This window comes from Miniopterus schreibersii (assembly GCF_964146895.1).
Source record: "Miniopterus schreibersii genome assembly, chromosome: 10".
Lineage (NCBI taxonomy): Eukaryota > Metazoa > Chordata > Mammalia > Chiroptera > Miniopteridae > Miniopterus > Miniopterus schreibersii.
This window is the reverse complement of record NC_138110.1, coordinates 60,137,116-60,159,082: the sequence shown is the minus strand read 5'-3', so window position 1 is coordinate 60,159,082 and position 21,967 is coordinate 60,137,116. Positions and strand designations below refer to the sequence as shown.

Below are 21,967 nucleotides of genomic sequence, written 5' to 3'. Positions count from 1 at the left end.
TGCCAGCTACTGTAGTACTTAAAATTTAGGAACATACAGATAGTTTTGTGTGTGTATTTTGTGTATGTGTGTATTTTGTGCTTTTGAAATGTCAGAGTAACTTAAAGTGATTAGTGAGTTTCTGGTTTCTATTTCTAAACTAAGTGTTTGATTTAAAATAGACTCTTAAGTAAGAAAATAGGCTTTTGGTAGACAAAAGTCTGGAAATATCCATATGAACATTATTGGATAGGTAGGAAAGGAGTGGGGAAGACTTTATAACTTTTTTAGTTCTGTAATACTTACATTTTTACAATAAGCATGGTACTCTTGTAATTACAATATTTTTATGTAGGAAAGAAAGTGGTCATTAGTTCCAATTCCTAAAGAAGTCATCAACAGATTTTTTTAGTTGTCCTCAGAACCAGAGTTAATTTATTACTTACCTTTATTTTGCAACTTTATTTACTAACCAAATGCAACTAAATGTTAAGTGATTTTGTTGTAGAGAAGATTAAATGACCAGTGGAAAAATGTCTTAATATGAAAATATCCAGTTAGTCCTTGTTTTATGGCCAGATGTGGATGTGATTCTTTATTATCAGGCCCCTGTGATAATTGTGATAGCTACAGCTTCAAGAAGTGTCACACTGAATACAAAGGAAAAGAGATTGTCTGAGATAGTTGACAGTAGCTGGCTTCCTTTCAGAAACAGTTATGTTGATTTCCTAATGGAACCTCAGCTATTAACATTGAAAGGGGAGAGCCAGTTGGCATCCTGCTAGGAAGGAGCAGATAGCTTTTTAGCAGCAGAGCCTTGACTAAGGCTATTTAGAGAATTATGAGTCATTCCCTTGATCTGATGTGAGTCTCCAACACCATTCACTACTCCAGTCATTACCTTTTTCTAATTTCCATATTCATAGCCACTGTGTAGTCACTGAGTATGCAGTCTTGGGTGGGCCAGTTTCTTGGAACATAATTTGCCTACGGCAGTGCTGAAAAGATGCAAAACATGATTAAATGTCTCTATCTTTTGGCTTCTGAAACCAGAGGCTTTTGCAGAATGACAGACCAGATGGTGCTAAAACAATTGTTTAAAATTGTCATCTTATATTTGACATTTATAGAATTAAATGTGAAATTAAAACTTGAGAAAAATTTGATTGCTTTGGAAGTGACAAATCTGATAGCAAAACTAGCATCAGATTTTTTTCATAACTGTTGGATAAAGCTGTTTTGGGTAGTAAGTGTTTTTATTAACATAGCACAAATGCTCATGAGGGAAAGTGCAGGATAAAAATGTTTTTCCTTCATATTAGGCATTTGTTAAAGGATAATATTTAAAGATATTTTGTCCAGGGAATAGTAAATCCCCAGATATCAGACACACGGCAAAGGAACAACCAGAATTTCCAGGAGAATAGTCTCAGGTTTGGGGGAAAAGTCTCAAGAGAGATCAGGGATAGCCCTAGGGTTTGGGGAGCAGCCATGAGGACAATTTTTAACCTCTTTGTTTTGTATTGCTATCTATATAGCCTGTAGTATACTTAACAGAATTTTTGTCATAAACATGTCATAAGCATTGAATTTTTTGTTACATCTGGGATTTTCTTGTTTGAGCAGAATATGAACTCATAAAAGTGATATATCTGTTTTGTGGGAAGCCCTGGCATAAGAAACGGAGTTTCTCCGAATATTTAAATGTGAAAGTTCATTCATATTTCATAAAATGGAGGCGTTGTATCAACTTCTCTCTCTCTAGGCCCTGTCATTTTCTTCTAAGAGTAATTAATATTTGTAATGTTCTACAGGCCCAATTTTTGGCAGGTATTTAAATAGTTTTACAAAGAAAGAACCCAAATTACCTATTTATTGTAGCTCAATAATGGTACTGTCCTTCAAAGATGAAGATTGAAAGGTTAACATGTTGGTACACGGGCAGGCTAAATAGCCATCTCAAATGAGTGAATAAAGAAAAATTAAAGTTATTAAAAGGGGATGGGGATATCCAAAGGGAAGGGCTACACAGCACTGAGCCAAAGGGTATTGGGTCCATGATGGCAGCAAAATATACTTGGGACAGTGAAGCAAGGAAAGAGCACAGAAGAGGCAACAGGAGAGCCTGGGCTGGGCTGCTCTGGCTCACTAAGGAGTCAGAGAGAGAAGGCGCCTTGGAGACAGGATCAGGGGATAAGCCCTGGACGAGCTGCCGCTGCCCATTGCTCCCCCAGTTGGAAGTCTTGTGGGGTTCCCTCAGAGGGATGGAATTGGCGCTGACCCCCTGGTGGGGAGCACGCTGGGTCCTTTGTCCTGAGTGTATTTCTTTCTTTCTTGCAGGCGGGAATCTTAGGGGAGGTCTCGGGAGGATCTCAATAGAATATTCATCAGCTTTCCAGGTGTGCTCTTTCAGGGTCATGGTCTCCACTGATTGGTTGGTGCCAGGGCAGGGGTTCATTATTCAGTGTATCTGGTCCAGAGGCAGCCAGGGTGCCACTTGTCTGGTATCACTGCTTATCTGGGCTGGAGCTGAAATACAACTGAGGCCCAGATGTTATCTTTAAGGAGGACTGCTCAGGGATATGCTAGGGGAAGATAGGTTACCGTGGGGACAAAGTTCTTGTTTTCCCAGTTTCCCCCCTTGCTAGGCATCTGGGGCTTCCTGCCCTGGTGAGTTTTTGTACCCTACTGTATCTAGGTTTCTGTACCTGGCCCATCTAACAAAGATGATCTTATTAACTACTGTAGTGGGACACAAAATTGAATAGTTTTTCTATGTATTTATAAGTTTCTACTAAGAACGAGTTTCCAAAGTTAACTATATTCTCTCTGCAGCCATTTGTTTTCATTTCCAAGTTGGCCAATTAGCAAACATGTGCCTTTTGGCTGTTAAACCCAAACTTACCAAAACAGAACCAAAAAAGCACCAAACCTCTGACCATATCCACAGTTACTGCTCTAAGCAAGTGAGAGATACAACTTTATAAGTGAATAGCAGGATCATTTAAAAGAAAATTAGTCCAGCCAGTGTTGCTCAGTGGTTGTTGAACATCAGCCTATGAACCAGGAGGTCACGGTTTGATTCCCAGTCAGGGCACATGCCCCGGTTTCAGGCTTGATCCCCAATAGGGGGCATAGAGGAGGCAGCCGATCAATGACTCTCCCATTCACTGATGTTTCTCTCTCCCGCTCCCTTCCTCTCTCTGAAATCAATAAAAACACATTTAAATAAAGGAAAGAAAATTAATATGTATAACGTGTATAAATATATAGATATCTATAATATATAAAATACTATGAAACATTAATATATTTTCTGTGTGTGTGTGGTGTTGATTAGACCACAAACACAATTCTGTGTCAAGGGGAATTTAAGTTACCTATATAATGGAGATTTCAAACCTGGAAGTGGTAGAATAGTATTTCAACAACTGCTTTTACCAATTCTTTTACTTTATTGTTTTGTAGATAATGAGCTTCAGTCCCCAAGATCTGCGAAGACGCTTGTGGGTGATTTTTCCAGGAGAAGAAGGTTTAGATTATGGAGGTGTAGCAAGGTAGTGATAATATGAATACTCAGAACTTAGTTCCTTTCCTCCAAAGGTATCATTACGCTTTGCTTGCAAGTATTATTTTCTCAATCTTATATTTCAGGAAAATGAAATGTAGGAAATTATTATACCTTTATTATGCTGCAGCTATAGAATTTCAACATTAATTCAGAAGGTAACTCCAAGGTACTGCCAGTTGGTTTCACCCACATCACTCATTTAATCCTCAGAATAACCCTGTGAGATAGAATTTTACAGGTAATAATGAAGTTTAGAGAGTCACCTAAGGCACATAACTAAGTTATAGAGCCTGGATGCAAGAGCCAGTGTTTCATCTACCACCTCACGTCTGTTTCACAGAGCATACCAGGCCCTGTAGTGATCAGGTCATTTTCCCCATCACAGATTACCAATACAGATAATAGTCACTTCATTCCCAATTGAGATTAATATATCTGTTTTGAGAATAGAAGGCTGTATAAAATAGGAGTCGAAATCTTTAAATCTGCTTTCTTAATAGTGGAACTTCCAGTCAAATCCTGGGAGGGAGACTGAAATAAGACATCGCTTTGCTTACTCTATAACAGCGTGTCTATCAGGTTGCACATTTGCATAGCAGTGACACTGTGGAAGGCAAGGACTGTGGAGTCAGGATGGTTTGAACCCTTTTCCTGCACTCACTGGCACGACCTGGGGCAAAATCTTTATCTCTAAAATGACCTAGCATGCTCGCTAACTGGTGGCTGCAGTTTAGTAGTTTTTTACTTATCACACTTCAAAGTGTATGAAGTACTCACAGGTAAATAATAAATATGAACAGAAACATTTAATTTTGTACAGGTTAAAGATAATTTAGGAGGAGGGCAATTATTCTTAATTAGAAAATGAATTAGCATTTAAGTATTAGCAGTATTACTACCAGAGGCCATGAAACTAACAGGAAAATAAATCTTAAACACAAGATTATATATCACACGTATTGCCCCAGGTCTGCTCTGCCTACTGTTCTACCACACCTACCTGTGCTACATAATTAGTACGTATAATCTTACATTAATATTGGTTGGCATTTTCACAGCATTTGAATTGGAATATCTCAGAGCATTTTTCTGATGAATGAATGCTTGAATTAAGTGTTTTATTGCCTCTGAAATTGGATTGTTTTTCATATTTGTCTAGGATTTAGAGAGCAGTGGTACTTGATGGAGATCACTGTGGGACTTAGAAATAAATGGAATAATATTAGACTTGCTTCAGCTGCTTTACCCACATGGGTCAATTAATGAAGTTTAAACTTGATTATGTATAGTATTTTATTGATTGTGAGACTAACATTTTTATATTTTAACATCTCTGAAATTGGGATGTATATCACAATTATAACTGGAGAAAGTTTTAGTGGTTGTCTTTAAAGTTGATGGTGTCTTGGATTCTTTGAAATATAATAATAAGCAGTGTGTAAATCACCTCTGTAAAATGGATGTCAGTTTAAACAGAAGCAGTAAAATCAACATGGTAGATTAGGAAACTATCACCAGCTGAGAAGTATAGATTTCTAACTCTGTAGCACTACCCTTTGATTTGTTGGCATGGTTACTTACATGACATTTCACCCAAAATTCTCTTCTTATTTCAGGGAATGGTTCTTTCTTTTGTCACATGAGGTGCTGAACCCAATGTATTGCCTGTTTGAATACGCAGGGAAGGATAACTACTGCTTACAGATAAACCCCGCCTCTTACATCAATCCAGATCACCTGAAATATTTCCGATTTATTGGCAGGTTTATTGCCATGGTAAGTACAGGTAGAGAACTGTGTTTACTTTGCTAATTCAGCAGTGCTAAAGCATTGTTTTTTTTACTTTCTCATTTGAAATTTTCTCATCACTAAGACATTTCTAAGATTGGGTTTGTTATATTTGCCCTTTTTCTAGAAATGTGCCATAAGAAATCATATAACAGGGGAGCCCTTTTTAAACGAAGAATTCGTGTAACATTCTGAAATACAATGAATATCATAAAATTACCTTAAATGGTATTGTTTGTTTCTTGCATAGGCTCTGTTCCATGGGAAATTCATAGACACAGGCTTTTCTTTGCCATTCTACAAGCGTATCTTGAACAAACCAGTTGGACTCAAGGATTTAGAATCTATTGATCCAGAATTTTACAATTCTCTCATCTGGGTTAAGTAAGTTTGTTTCCATTTATTTTATCAAAATATAGTCTGTATGCTTTCATTATGTTGATTTCTAAATTTTAAGCATGTAATTGGTTTATTGAATTTAAATGGTCCACATTAAATCTGTCTCATTATTTAATACGATAAATTTTACAGAAATACACCCAAGATCTTTGGCAACAATACGATAACTTTAGAGTATAATTTTTTAGTTTTCTTGTTATTTTGATGTTATAGTTTAATAATAATTATTTAAGGCTATAGTCCTTTAGTTAAAAACTTTTTATATGTTTGAATTAGTGTAACAAATAATGTTAATTTCATTTGTACAGAGAAAACAATATTGAGGAATGCGGTTTGGAAATGTACTTCTCCGTCGATAAAGAAATTTTGGGTGAAATCAAGAGTCATGATTTGAAACCCAATGGTGGCAATATTCTTGTAACAGAAGAAAATAAAGAGGAGTATATCAGGTGAGAGAGAAGGCTCCTTTTGACATAGTTTAGTCTTTCTGTTCGACTACTAATTGCCTAGAAATATTAGTAGACAATATTTTTAAAAATAAATTTTGCTTTTTTACTAATCATTATGAAACTGATCTGATATTATTAAGGACACAAATGATCACTTTTTATACCTTACAAGTGTTGAGAGAGGAACAAGGAAAATGCTATGGGAAGTCAAAAGAGGGAGACGTCATTTCATCTGGTTGTAATCATGGAGCAAGTAGCTGATGATATTTCAGTTGAGCCTTTCAGTTGTGTAGAAACAAGAGCAGAAGTTAATGAGTGGAGAGATGGAAGCTGGAAAGCACAAATCACAGACAATACCAGGGAAGAGTATCCATGTGTGTGAGGTACCATCAGGCAGCTCAGCGTTGATACCCCTTTCTACCATGTCCTGCATTTCAGAATCCAAAGAAAATGAATCTTTACAAGATGTGGGGGCTAATAAATTATGATAACCCTTAAACGAATACTTAGAACAGTTAGCCAGGTGGTTGATTAGAAGCCAGATTATAAGAAATTAGGACTAAATTCAGTAGACAGTCTAAATTTTGTCTTCAAAAAATCTGGCAACAAAACGAGAGAGAGGTTGGACAAATTTTTGTGGAGGTAGCAAGGTAGAGTGACTATCCTGCAGGTAATTCAAATGAAACCTTACGAAGAATTAGTGTAGTGGGTGTTAGTGGGCTTTATACCCCCTGTCTGGTATATATACAATTTAACCAGAATTTTGAAGATTTATGAAGTGATAGAAAAGAATTTTGGTTATATGAAACTTACTTTTTCTCCAAAAGTGGGAATTTTAATGGTAGAAGTAGTGCTAGATAACTCTTTTAAATACCAAGTCTGTAATCACTATGAGAACTGATCTTGTGTTATTAACATGTTATTGAGAAGCATCTCAAGTTTATATGCAGATACTTTTCAAGGGGGACCGTAGGATTGGTGAAATTCATAAGTGAAGTGATGGTTTATAGTATATCCTCTGTTATGCTTTGCATTGGTTCATACTTTTAGTCTTGTTCATTGACATATGCTTGACACCAGATCAGGGTTAGACTTCACATACGTGCTTCTTGAGTTCTAATTTCTGGGTATCTTGCCTGCTTTTCTACTTTGTAAATATTAATATATTCATTCTAGCCTTCTTATATTATAATTAGTATTTGCATGGTATATCTTCCTCCATTCTTTCAATCCTGTGTCTTTGTATTTAAAATATGTTTCTTAGCAGCAGCATGTTCCTGGGTCTTGCTATTTTTATCCAGTTTGATGATCTTTACTTTTTAATTGCACTGTTTAGTACATTTACATTTAATTTTATTACTGATGATTGGACGTAAGTCTGCCACCTTGCTGTTTGTTTCTTATTTTCCCCAATTTTCTTTGTTCCTCCTTTTCTACCTTCTTTGAATTAATAGAGTAATTTTTTTCTTTTTTTATCTCTTCTGTTGGTTAACTACAACTCTAATTTTTTTAGTGAGTGCTCTAATGATTATTATATGACTCTAACTTACCACTTTTAATTAATATTCTATTAACATTAATATTATATTTAATAATATAACATAATATCACACTACCACTTACACAATGTAAGAGGCTCATTGTAGTATAATTACATGTATCTCACTATAGCCATTTGTGCTTTTTGTTGTCATATTTTATTTTTTACATTATAAACCCATAATACCTTATTAGTCTTGCTTTATGCAATCAATAGATTTTTAAGGAAATTAAGAAAAATTAGTTTTTTATATTTGCTCACATTACCATTTCTGGTTCTCTTCATTTTCCCCCCACAGATCTATTTTTCCATATGGCATAATTTTCTTTCAGCATTAAAAACTTTCTTTTCCATTTATCTTAGTGTGTACCTGTTGGCAATAAATTCTCCCAGATTTTATCTGAAAACATGTTTATGTCACCTTCAGTTTTGAAGTGTGTTTTCACTAGATTTAGAATTCTAGGTTTTTAGGGTTTTCCCCCTATTTTAAGCACTTCCAATAATGTCATTTTATTGTTGACTTCTATTGTTTTTGATGTGAGCCATTGTTTTTCTGAATGAAATGTGTTTTTTCTATGTTTTTAAGATTTTCTCCTTAATTTTGGTTTTTAGCATTTTGACTCTGATGTAATTGTGATTTCTTATATATTTATCCACCTTGGCCTTTCTGAGCTTCTATGTGCAGTTGATGCCATTTATTTTAGCAGTTGTGGAATATTTTGAGGCTTTATCTCTATTGATGTTCCTTTTACTTGATTCCCTCTCTGCATAACTCAGAGATCTCAGTTATATATATATTCGACCTTTTATATCATCCCTTTTATATCATGGTTCTCAGGTGCTGTATATATTTTTTATCTTCTCGGTCCATCAGTTTGGATCATTTTGATTGATCTGCTTTTGAATTTACTTCTCTTAAACACATTCAGTGAAATTTTTGTTTCAGATGTTCTGTAATTTCCATTTGGTTCTTTTAAGAGTTTCTCTGCTGCCCTGGCCAATGTGGCTCAGATGTTTGGAGCATAATCCCATACACCAAAAGGTGGTGGGTTCAAGTACGTTCAGGGCACATACCCAGGTTGTGGGTTCCATCGACGGTTGGGGCACATGCAGGAGGCAACATATAGATGTTTTTCTCTCTCTCTCCCCTTCCCTTTCTCTCTCTAAGAGCAATTTTTTTAAAAAAAAAGTGTTTCTCTGCTGAGAATCTCCATCCCTTTACTCATTTTGTCCATCATGTTCTTTTTTTTTAATATATCTTTATTGATTTCATAAAGAGGAAGGGAGAGGGATAGAGAGATAGAAACATCAATGATGAGAACATCATTGGTCAGCTGCCTCCTACAGGTCCCCTTCTGGGGATCGAGTCCACAACACAGGCGTTTGCCCTAACCAGGAATGGAACTGCACGGTCTCCTGGATCATAGGTGGATGCTCAACCAACTGAGCCACGCCTGGCTGGGCTGTCCATCTTGTTCTATAAATTCTTTTAATACATCTTTAACAGTTGTTGTTTTTAAAATCCTCTCCTCGGGATATTTTTCCCATTGCTTTTCAGAGAGAGTGGGGGTGAGGAGAAACATCAATGTAGAGAGAGACATAGATTGGTTGCCTCCTGCACACACCCAGACCAGGCTGGGGATAGAGCTTGCAACTGAGGTACGTGCCCTTGGTTGGAACTGAACCCAGGACCCTTCAGTCCAAGGGCCAACACTCTAACCACTGAGACAAACCGGCTAGGGCTGGAATCATTTTTTTATTGTGAATGACACTTAGTAGAGACTCTGGATTGTTTTTCTTCCTCTGAAGAACACTGAGTTTTGTTTTGACAGTCAGTTAAATTAAAGGCAGATCTGGTCTATTTCCATTTTGCCTTTAGTCCTAAGACATAATCATTATTCCTAGAATATGGTTCTTATTCCTTACAATGGTGGACCCAAGGTGTTTACCTTTGTGATATATGAGTGCTTAAACTCTGTTTCTCTGGCATTAAGTATCTGCTGAAATTTCTGCTTGGATCTTTGGCTTACCAGTTGTTGCTGTGCATGGGGTTCCTTGAAGTCTCATCATTCTATATGTGTATATTTAGGAGTCAGCTAAGGATTTAAAGTACATTTCTTCTGTGCAGACTTGGGAACTTCCTCTTTGTCTTCTTTTCTGAGATTTTCCCGTAGCAGCTTTGGCAGCTTCAAGCTCCCAACTTCATGTTACCTCAGCCCAATAAGACTGTTCTCTGTGCTCTGTGTAAACCATGAAGTGCCCTCAGGGAAAAGCCTATTAAATGTGGAACTGGTCCAGTGTGGGAACCTCCTTCCCCACTAATATGCCTGCCTTTGGTTTCCTTCTGATGCCGTCAAACATTTTTAAAATAATTTTCCCAGAGTTTATAGTTGTAATTACCAGGAATATTAGTCTCATACAACCTACACTCCCATTTTCTAAAATTTCAGTTTTCAGGAAACTTTCAGACTCTAGTTGCCTTAACTTGTCATTAAGTAATCAGATGCCTAAAATATGCATTTGTTTGCTCATTAAATTCTTTTAAAAGTAAATATTCTGTAATAAAATGGGAAAGAAAACTGTTTTTGTTGTGATTTTTAACTTTATGCCTTAGCTGTGTAACCACAGAGGTGAAGACGAGAAGAAAGTTGAGGTTTTAATCTAGAATATTTAGTAGAGAAGAGTTTTTATTAAAAATAATTTTCATTCAAGCCCGGCCAGTGTTGCTCAGTGGTTGAGCATCGACCCATGAACCAAGAGGTCACTGGTTTGATTCTCAGTCAGGGCACATGCCCATGTTCCCCAGGAGGGGATGTACAGGAGGCAGCCAATTGAAGTTTCTCCTCATTGATGTTTCCAGCTCTCTATCCCTAACCCTTCCTCTCTCTAAAATCAGTTAAAAAATTTAAAAAAATAATAATTTTCATTTAAAAAATTCCAAAGGAAAACTTATAATTTAAAAGAAACTTAAGAGGTTTTTGCAATGTATAAACTTTTTTTTTTTTTAAATGTATCTTTATTGATTTCAGAGAGAGGAAAGGAGAGGGAGAGAGGGAGATAGAAACATCAGTGATCTGAGAGTCATTGATCGGCTGCAGCCCACAACCTGGGCATGTGCCCTGACCGGGAATCGAACCCCGGTCGCCTGGATCCTAGGTTGATGCTCAACCACTGAGCCACACCCGGCCGGGCGGCAATGTATAAACTTTCTTTAGATTCTGATTCAAGCAATATGTTAAAATTTGAGCCCAGCTGGGCGTGGCTCAGCGGTTGAGCATTGACCTAGGATCCAGGAGATTGGGGTTCGATTCCCGGTCAGGGCACATGCCCAGGTTGCGGGCTGCAGCTGATCAATGACTCTCTCATCATTGATATTTCTATCTCTCTCTCTCCCTCTCCCTTCCTCTCTCTGAAATCAGTACAGATATATTTAAAATAAATAAATAAATAATTTGAATCAATCAGTAGAATTTAAGTACCGAATATATATAATATTTACTTTTTGTATGATAATAGAATTGTTGTTATGTTTTTTAAAAAGAGACCTCATCTCGTAGAGATAGATACTAAAATATGTATGTTTGAAATGAAATTATATCTGGAGTATGGGTAGGGGCATAATGAAATAACATTGGCATTGTATTAAAGCTAGGATATCTATATATATAGGGTTCATTACATTTTATGTATGAAGGTTTTCATAATAGTGATGTTTTTAAAAATTATTTTTGTACTCAGAATCTAAATGTAACATTTAAACTTCCTGATAGCTTTTTTCATATTTATTTACCAGAATGGTAGCTGAATGGAGGTTGTCTCGAGGTGTTGAAGAACAGACACAAGCTTTCTTTGAGGGTTTTAATGAAATTCTTCCCCAGCAGTATTTGCAATACTTTGATGCAAAGGAGTTAGAGGTAATGAGCTTTTCTTTTTCCCTCTGCAGCATGCTGATAAATTATACTCCAGTTGTCTGCTTTCAACTCACTTTCCTATCTGTCCAGTGGCAATAGTATTTTTTATGCAGGAAGGATGTTTTGAATCATCCCCTGTGGTTTAAAAGGTCCATAATTTATAAAAGTATTACTAAAAAAAGTATTACTATCAGAACCTCTCTACAATGAATGACTTACTTACCTGAATCTATGTCGATAATACACATTGGAAGCTCAACCTTTAGGAGTATTGTAGATACAATTATTGATTCACAGTTTACAAGCCAAAACCTCTTGATTAATTTTTTTTTTGAAAGTTGTTTAATATTAGTCCTTTCTTATCTATGTCTAGCTTATATAGGTTATACAGTTACCTACAGAAATCATTTCTTTTTCATCCCTAAAGGTCCTTTTATGTGGAATGCAAGAGATTGATTTGAATGACTGGCAAAGACACACCATCTACCGTCATTATACTAGGACAAGCAAACAAATCATGTGGTTTTGGCAGGTTTGTTTCCATTTATTTCTGTTGACAAATACCATAATTTTTTAGAAATGTTTTTACCATATATGAAAATAAGTTACAGAACAAACTGTACTAGTATGTTCAGGCCCCTCATTCCATCCTATGCGTTATAATAAATGAATATAGATTATAGCAGCATCCCTTTAAGACTGTTGCCCAGTAAGTTACACACACCTTACACCTTTGCCCGGAGTAAAACTCCAGATGATAAGACGCTTTAGAATTTTATAGAACTGTCTAAAGTATGGTTTTTGTCATTCATACCTCATTAAGAATTACATAATGTTCAGAAGGCAAACCTAAGAAAGAGGCTTGGTGCCCTAGCCAGTTTGGATTAGTGGTTAGAGCATCAGTTCATAGAGTGAAGGATCCAGGGTTCAATTCCGGCCAAGGGCATGTACCTCAGTTGCAGGCTCAGTCCCCCGCCCTGGCTGGGGACATGCGGGAGGCACCAGTCGATGTGTCTCTCTCACATCAATGCCCCTCACTCTGAAAGCAATGGAAAAAATATCCTCAGATGAGGATTAAAAAGAGACTTGGTTTGGAATCATAATGGTGTCTCTCCAAAAAATGTCTGCTATACCACATGAAAAGATTTTCAACATTACTAATTAGGGAAGTGCAAATCAAAATCACAGTGAGATACCATTTCATACCTATTAGGGTGGCTGCTATCAAAGAGAAAAAATAATCATCCTTGGTGCAGATGTGGAGAAATTAGAACTCTCCTGCATTGCTGCTGGGAATGTAAAATTGTGCACCACTTTGGAAAACAGTTAGGTGGTTTCTCAAAAAGTTAAACATAGAATTAACATATGATTCAGCCCTGGCTGGTGTTGCTCAGTTGGTTAGAGTCTTTTCCCATATACCGAAAGGTGGTGGGTTCGATACCTGATCAGGGCACATACCTACGTTGCAGGTTCAATCTCAGGTTGGGGTGCATATGGGAGGCAACCAATCAATTTCTCTTATATCCCTCCCTTCTTTCCCTCCCTCTTTCCCCCTCCCTCTCTTCTTTCTCTTCCTCTCCCTTTCTTCCTCTCTCTCTAAAATCGATGGACATATCCTAGGTTGAGGATTTTTAAAAAAGAATTAACATATGATCTGGCAGTTCTACTCCTAGGTATACCCAAAAGAATTGAAAGCAAGGACTCATATACCTATATACCTATGTTCATAACAGCATTATTCACAATAGCTAAAAGGTGGAAGCAACCTAAGTGTCCATCAATAGATGAGTGGATAAACAAAATGTATATACATATAAAGGAATATTATCCAGCCTTAAAAAAAAAAAGGAAGTTCTGACATAGGCTACAGCATCATGGCTAAACCTAGAGTATATTATGTTAAGTGAAATAAGCCAGACAAAAAAGGACAAATACTGTATGGTTTCATTTATATGAGTTACCTAGAACAGGCAAAGTCATAGAAACAGAATAGAATAGAAGTTACCACGGGCTGGGGAGAGGGGAGGTGGGGCACTGGGGGGATAAGTTTAAGGCATTCAGAGTTTTTGTTTGGGATGATAAAAAAAAGTTCTGGAAATATTTGTGATAGTTACACAACAAAGTTAATAATGTACTAATTCCATTGAAATGTGTACTTACAATGGTAAATATGTTATGTATATTGTACCACAATAAAAATTTTTTTTTAGCCCTGGCCAGTGTGGCTCAGTTGGTTGAAGTGCTTTCCTGTACACTCAAAGGTGGTGGGTTCGATTTCCAGTCAGGGCATATCCCCAGGTTGTGGGGTTCTATCCCCGTTGGGGCACATACAGAAGGTGGCCAATCAGTATTTCTTTATCACATCAATGTTTCTCTCTCTCTGAACTCCCCCTTCCTCTCTCTAAAATCCATACAAAACTTAATTTAAAAATTAAAAAAAATGTTTTTAAATTTCTGCTATTCAGTTAAAGTTATAAGAAACTCAGATAAACTGAGCTTCTGTAACAAATAGGATTAGCATTTTAAAAATATTTGATAGCAGTACAGTAGGATAAAAATTATCCGTTAAAAAAAAAAAAGTTTTTGATTGACTTTTGTGGAGGGGGAGAGAGAGAGAGAAAAAAAACAACAACTATCTATGTGAGACAGAAACATCAACTGGTGGCCTCCCCACTCGCCTTGACCAGGGATCCAATCCACACCCTGGATATGTGCCCTGGCAGGGAATTGAACTGGCGACTTTTTGGAGTACAGGATAGTGCTCAACCAACTGAGCTATATCGGCCAGGGCAGATAAAAATTATTCTTTACCAAAAAAATATTTGGCTGAGCCAAAATACTTGTGCTACAGGCTAGAAAGCATCCTCAAGAAACCCAATGTTTTGAGTCAGAGTTATTATATAGGAGTTAAAAGGCATATAATTCTGGCAACGCTTAGCTGTTCCTTAAAATCTAAAGAACATTGAGAAAAGGAGGTTATTAGGGTATATCTGGATCAGAATTCTGAAATGAGTTTGATTTCATTTGTTCATAAAATCAAAATTCTATACTTCCTCAAGCTCTGTGTCCTATGTAATGAATATCCTATAGGACAGGCAGATCTGGGGTGGGGGAAGGAGGTGCTGCCCTAGAACTGATCTTGAGACTGCATGAGTAGGGAGCTCTTGGGCCCAGGGCACCCTCTTTTTCTATTTCCCCATAAGGATGTGGTCCTAAGATTTACATAGGGGAGGTGGGTGGGGCTTTGACCAACATGGAGAAGCTCCTCCATCCACAGTGGTCATCACTATCTCGTGCACCTAACTCTGGGAGTTCATCTAAGATTTGAAATGATTGTTTCTCTTGTTTAGTATGCTAAACATAACATATGACCTATATATCTCTTTAAATGTGCTTTTAACAGTTTGTTAAAGAAATTGATAATGAGAAGAGAATGAGACTTCTACAGTTTGTTACTGGAACCTGCCGATTACCAGTTGGAGGCTTTGCTGACCTCATGGGTATGTATATAAGATTACTTTTCCTATAGAGAAAATTGTTTGTTACACTGCTGTTACACCAATGTAACAGAAATAACAAAGATAGGTGTAGCCATTTTCTTAAATAGTCATAGTTAACCTGGATTTGTCTAAACTTTTCAATTACTTTGTACTCATCTCCAGAAATTTTAAATCTTTAAACTAGACCCCACATTTTAACGCAGGATAGCAGTCTTCTATCTGTAAATCTGTTTGTTCATTCAGTCAGTTGGCAAACATTTTTGTCTCCTATGAGCCAGGCACTATTGGCTGTATTATACTGTATTTTAATGATGTGTTTACCACCCTTCCCTGTCATATCTGGAGCTCCTTAAGATACAGATGTATATCTTCATCATCTTATTTCTGGCGCCTAGCACAGTGCTTATCATATACTCGTCAATGATTAAAGTGCGTTGTTTTGAAATGAATGACCATAAGAATACTTATTTTACAATTAAATAATAAAATAAATTCAAGTCTTCCTTTAACACCAGTATTACATCAAGCACCATAGGAGGGTAGAAGAGGTTGTGGTCCCTAAGCCTGCTTCATCTGAAGCAGAGTCACAGTTAAAAGAACTAGGCAATTTTGGATATAGTGAGGAATGAGTTTAAAAGTCTTTAAGAGCCAAACCAAAAGAATTTGGACATTACTCTGAGGGTATTGGAAGCTATGGAAACTTTTTGAAGAAAGGAAAACTTGTTGAAGCTGCATTTTAGGAAGAGTTGATGGCAAGGCACAAAGCATGCATTAAAAGAGAGGAGGGTCCTGGCTGGTGTTGCTCAGTTGGTTGGCCTTGTCCTGTGTACATGGAGGTTGCCAGTTCGATTCCCTGGCAAGGGCACATGCCCAGGTTGCAGGCTCAATCCCCAGTAGGAGCTGTGGGGGAGGCACCGCATCGATGTTGTGCTCTTGCATCAGTGTTTTTCTCTCTCCCTCTCCCTTCCTCTCTCTAAATATCAATAAACTATTCTTAAAAAAAAAAAAAAAGATAGGGAGAGCCTGGAAATAGGAAGAAATTATTGGAACAATGATGAGAAACTGATCTTAGGAGATGAAAGTAGAGATGGAAAAGAGGGGATAGACACTAAACAAGTTTCAAAGGTAGAACCAGTACTTGATTAAAAGATGAGATAAGAAGGAAGAAAGTTAAAGGTAGTATATTATGAAACACGGAGAAATGAGGAAGTTCTGACATGTAAAGAACATGGTTTGGAGGTGTTGGGAGAGGATAATGGGTTGATTAGAATCTGCTGAATTTAAGGTGACTGCCAGACAACCAAGTAGAAAATATTCATACCCATTGTGTATATTGTGTTTAAAACTAAAATTACGCTCTTTATGTGTTTTATTATGTGAAGTATTATTAATTATAACATTGTTATTCTGACTAAAGAATGCTAAATAAAACCGCATTTTCTCCTCTTAGGCATACATTAGCAAAATGGTTGTCAAACTTCCACAACTTATCAAAATCATCAGAAAGCTTGTTAAAACATATTTCTGAGCCTCTCCCCCAGAGTTTTTTATTCAATTCAGTAGGCTTGGGATAGGGCCTGTAGTTTTGTGATTCTAACAAGTTCCCTGGTGGTGCTAATCTGATGCTGCTGTATTGGGAAATCACAATTTTAGAACCATTGCATTATCAAACTGTTGATGATTTCACTATGTTTTAGGGAGCAATGGGCCTCAAAAATTCTGCATTGAAAAAGTTGGAAAAGAAAATTGGTTACCCAGAAGTCATACTTGGTAAGTAAAATCAGAAAGAGTAGAGAAAATAGCTTTTTCCAGTTGTTCTATAGATATTAAAGCCTATTAGAAATGAAATATTTTCCCCATTGTATTGAATTATTTTTAACAGCTTTATTGAGACATAATTTACTATAAAACGCATTTTAATTCAATGATATTTAGTAGATTTACAAAGTAGTAACCATCACTACAATCCACTTTTAACATATTTTCATCACCTTAAAACAGTTTGCCCATTTGCAGTCAATCCTTTTTCCCACTCGAGTTGTTTTTTAAAATGTGATAGTTAGAAAACTTATAACTTTCCTCTGAAGGCACACGAAGAACTGAATTCTAGATAGCTGTTGGGAGAACTGCTTTCTAACATGGTGAACAGAAGTAGTATTTCTCATAAATGTAGTTTAACCACATTTCCAAAAATGTACAAAACTGAAAAGCAACTGTTGGAATTCGACCTAAAGCTCAGCAATATTTGAACTTTATTTTGTGAGACATTTCTTTGGTCATATATGGACTTGAAGGATATTCTTTTATTTTCCCCATTTCCCCTTTCTGACTGTTTTATTGTTTGTTCCTTATATACATGTGATTTTTAAAAAATAACAACTTGGCCCATTTGTTGAAAATCAATTGATGGTAAATATACTGGCTTATTTCTGTATTCTCAATTCTATTCCATTGAGATATATATATATATATATCCTGAATGATGATACCACATTGTCTTGATTACCGTAGCGTTGTAGTAAGTTTTGAACTTAGGGCGTGTGCATCTTCTAACGTTTTCAAGATTGTTTTGGCTATTCTGGGTCCTTTGACTTTTCATGTGATTTTTTAGGATCAACTTGTCCATTTCAGGAAAGAGGTTAGTTGGAATTTTGATACAAATGACTTTGAATTTGTAGATGAGTTTGAGGGAATATTGCCATCTTAACAGTGTTTTGTCTTCCTATCAGTGCACATGGGATGTCTTTCCATTTATTTGGGTCTTTTTAATTTATTTCAACGATGTTTTATAGTTTTCCATTATACAAGCTTTGCATTTCTTCTGTTAAATTTCTGAAGTATTTTATCCTTTTTGAAGCTATTATAAATGGAGTTTTCTAATTCATTTCAGATTCTTTATTGCTAGTGTATAGAAATACGATTTTTGTATATTTACCTTGTACACGTTTTGATTTGACTTCTTGTCCCTTGCTTTTTTAAAACCTAGAACATACTGTGTCATTACACTGCTGTGAACAGCTTACCTCAGTTATACATGAGAACCAGCCTCATTACGTTATGAAATTCCATGTTTCCATTTGCAAGAACTAACAGAAGTAATAACTATAAATTTATTTTTCCTTTATGGATAGTATTATTTCTTCTGTTACCAAACATTTGCCTAGGCCTTGTACTAAAAATATGGCAGAGGGCCAAGGCTTTAGGGCAGATTCACTGCCTGTTACCTAGTGAAAGTGATATTAATAATATGGCCCAAAATTAGAAGATGCTTTTAAAAACACACAGCTACGAAAAAGACAATCATTCAGTAGGAGAATATTAGATATTAGAGCAGAAAATTATTTCTTACTCTTAAAGTGGTATACTTAAAACCTTTTGATAATAGACCTATGGTCTACAAAGCCTAAAATATTTACTGTCTAGCCCTTTACAGAAGAAGTTTGCTGACCACTCATCTAGATTAGGGTGGATGGGGGAGCATGAGAGGACTACTAACATTTTACTGAGTACCTGCTGAGCACCAGACCTGTACTATAACATGTTTGTTTCTTCCCTCTACCCTGAGAGGTAAATACTGTCATTCCTGTTTTACCAAAGAGGAAACCGAGACTCAAAAAGGCAATAGCGCTTGTTCAAAGGCCCAGGGATAGAGCTAGGACTCAGCCAGTTTCGCCTGACTTTGAAAACCAGTGCTGTTATGCACCGCACTGCGCATATGATTCTTTGTATAGCTCCTTTTCTCAGACTAAAACTTCTTACTTTTAGTTTTAACCGCCTGGACCTGCCACCCTATAAGAGCTATGAGCAACTAAAGGAAAAGCTGCTGTTTGCGATTGAAGAAACAGAAGGATTTGGACAAGAGTAACTCCTGGGAGCTCGCACCACCGAAGGACGAGAACTTACGTGCAGTGCTTGTCCTTTTCCCTCCTCTGCCTGTTGCACATCTTGTTGTAAAATGGGACTGGGACTGTTTAGGGAGTTCTCTGAGTGTAAGTAAATTAATGTTATCATTGAGATTTATCTACCAGTGATTCTGGATTTTACTCGTTTCCAGAAATCAGATCTGCAAGTGACTAGTCAAAACCTTACTTAACATGAGATTTAACACAGCAATGAGATCTGACTTGTCTTATTCCACTAGGTTGTTTCCTTAATTATGTGTATGTGTATCAGAAGTCTCAGTCTTCCTTCTACATCCTAGAACAGTAACAAAAACATTTTAAACTCATGTACTCTAAAACACTGCCATCCTAAAGCAGACTTTATGTGAGTGAAAGGATTGCCTCATCCAGAAATTGTCATTATGAAGAGGGAGATTAGGCTCTCCCCAACCCTACATTTATTTTGTTTTTAATTCCACATGCTCCAGGAAATATATGTAGTATGATCTCTAAAAGCCCTAGTTTTTTCCCCCAAAGCCGAGACACTCTGCCTTTTTGTTGGTAGGGGGAAAAAATGCTATTGCTTTGTCTTACAGAGCGAATGTCTGCCAACTACCCATTCATTATATAAGTCTGAACTTTGGTAATATATGGCTATGGAAATTAAGCCTTCTATAAAGACTTCCTATAGAGGTGAATTCTCATATTGAAATGTAGTTACCTGCAATATTTACTAGAGATTTATGAAATTAAATTAAGAGATAATGTAAGAAAGTAGACTTTTCTGATTCTACATAATGCTTGATGATTCATTTAGGGACCTAGAAATATTGTGTGAAAATGTATAAATATCACCCAAAAGGCTTTCTGCCCTATATTTTTAAAATACAGAATAGTTATATTTTAAGTAGCCCCGGCCCTAGTTCTATAGGGCTTGGCTATTTAATATTTTTATGGAAAAAACATTTAGTTCTGGAAAAGGTAAATGCTTGTATATATTTTTGCAGCCTGGGATCTCCCTTACTCCATTTCTTCCTTTAATTTAAGTGGCCACATGTATATGTCTTCCCTGCTGTGTTAGGAAAATGGGGGCTGGATATCCCAAGAATCAGAGGTTTTATAAAAAATACTGCAAATAGACAGCAGACATAAATATCTACCAAATGCTATCTTAAATTTTGATCCAAACTGAACATTTGGAAATAGATTTATTGTAAGTGTTTAATTAGAGCAATTTCTTAAATCTGAACTAAATTGCTTTTGGAGTCCTTTTTCTTTGTAAGCATTGTAAATGCTAATAAATTCTGTTAATTTTTTTTTTTTTTTACTGCATGTTATGTTGAAATAAAAACAAAGTAAAATGAGCAATTGCCTTATTCTTCTGCTCTTTTGGGAGGTTGGGGAAAGCAGCATTTCACAGCCTGGGTCAGTAGGAAAGGACCTCACTTGTTTCATCAGATAAGAGTGCTTTAAAACTGATCCAGCCACTCATAATAATGAATTCCTACTCTGTCTTTTACGATCTTATATTGTGCAGAAGAATCTAATTTTATAAGACTTACAATAACTCTATTTAAGATTAAGGTACTAATTCTTCACCAGGAGATTGACATACTAATGTCAGTTCACCAGAAATTTAAGTGAAATGACTCACCTGCCCACAAAGGTCTCTCATTGCTAAGTGAGCTATTTCAGTCAGCCCACTCTGCCACTTTTTGTTTATCCTGTTAATAATCTGAAATGCTATCAGGGATGACTCATGGAATAGACTTCTCTATATTTATGTCCCTCCTTGGTTTGGATGTAACTCCATCCTTGTATACTCCTTAAGGTTAACTACTTCTATTTAATATTGTTGGTATCTCCAGCCCCCTCACTTTTTTGTTTTCCTTTTAGGGCTATTTACAAAATTATTTGTATAGATGCTATGCTTTCATTAACTAAAAACGGAATAGCAGCACTGGATTATATATTACTGTATTGGCATTCCTTCTTTTTCCCTTGAACTGTAATTTCAAATACTCAGGTAACTCTACAAATATCACGGGGAGTCAAGTGCTCTTATAAAGGCCCTTCAAGGGGCTGCTTCACTTGCATTTCCTTAAAACATGTAAGACTGTTCATAATTAAAATTTTTTGGTCTTTCATTTGCACATTCTTCTGTTAGTCTTGAGTAAAAAGGTTTTCCCTTCCTGCAGGAAAAAAGAGATCTTACAGATTTCTGACTGCTTTTGTAAGTGACCAGGTTACAGCAGGTCTGTACTGGAGTGGGTAGGAAAAAAACCGAGAAAGATCCAACAAGGTGAGATTGGATTTGGCGTCTATTGTGAAGAGAACCAAGATGAAGACATCTGCTTTTCTGAGCCAACTACAGATGATCCAGGTCAGGACCCCAGGCGTGGGTGCCAAGTAGAGAACCACCAGCTAGCTACCCAGACTGACTGTTCTCAATAAGCTGTACTGCTCACTGGCTTCGGTAGACCTTTTCTTATTGGGAAAGGAGGTGGTCAAGCTCTTGTTTAAAACACAACCAGTGGCCCTGGCTGGGTGGCTCCGTTGGAGCGCTGTCCGATACACCAAAGGGTATCAGTTCCCGGTCAGGGCACAAATCCTGGGTTGCGGGTTCAATCTCCAGTCGGGGTGCATGCGGAAGGAAGGCAGCCATTCAGTGTTTCTCCCTTTCTCCCTTCTCTCTCAAAATCAAAAACATATCCTCGGTGAGGACTAAAAATGTAAAAATAAAAATACAGAACCAGGGGGGAAGAGGCTGAGAGAAGTGAGATTTCCTAATACACTGACCTAACAGTGACTGGAGGACAGGAACTGCAGGTCCTGAAAAGGACACCCTCTCCTGTACTTTCTAGCTGCCCCACATAAGTAGCTAAAAAACTCTAGCTTCAGTGTGACTAATAGGGGGAAGAGGTGTCCTCCACAGTATGAAGAAATCTT

The 21,967-nt window shown here is 36.8% G+C and overlaps 1 protein-coding gene across 3 annotated transcripts in view; it reads left to right on the top strand.

Annotated features, from left to right (window-relative positions):
• ITCH (itchy E3 ubiquitin protein ligase) overlaps window positions 1-21,165 on the top strand; it is a 94,774-nt gene extending 73,609 nt beyond the window's left edge. For all 3 annotated transcript variants that reach the window (XM_081148924.1, XM_081148925.1, XM_081148926.1), the window contains 9 exons: window positions 3,448-3,536; window positions 5,167-5,326; window positions 5,589-5,722; window positions 6,046-6,186; window positions 11,520-11,640; window positions 12,065-12,169; window positions 15,041-15,137; window positions 16,835-16,907; window positions 18,903-21,165. In XM_081148924.1, the coding sequence (XP_081005050.1) occupies window positions 3,448-3,536; window positions 5,167-5,326; window positions 5,589-5,722; window positions 6,046-6,186; window positions 11,520-11,640; window positions 12,065-12,169; window positions 15,041-15,137; window positions 16,835-16,907; window positions 18,903-19,002 (1,020 nt within the window). In that variant the 3' untranslated portion in view covers window positions 19,003-21,165. The remainder of the gene's footprint in view (window positions 1-3,447; window positions 3,537-5,166; window positions 5,327-5,588; window positions 5,723-6,045; window positions 6,187-11,519; window positions 11,641-12,064; window positions 12,170-15,040; window positions 15,138-16,834; window positions 16,908-18,902) is intronic.
• The last annotated feature ends 802 nt before the right edge of the window (window positions 21,166-21,967 follow it).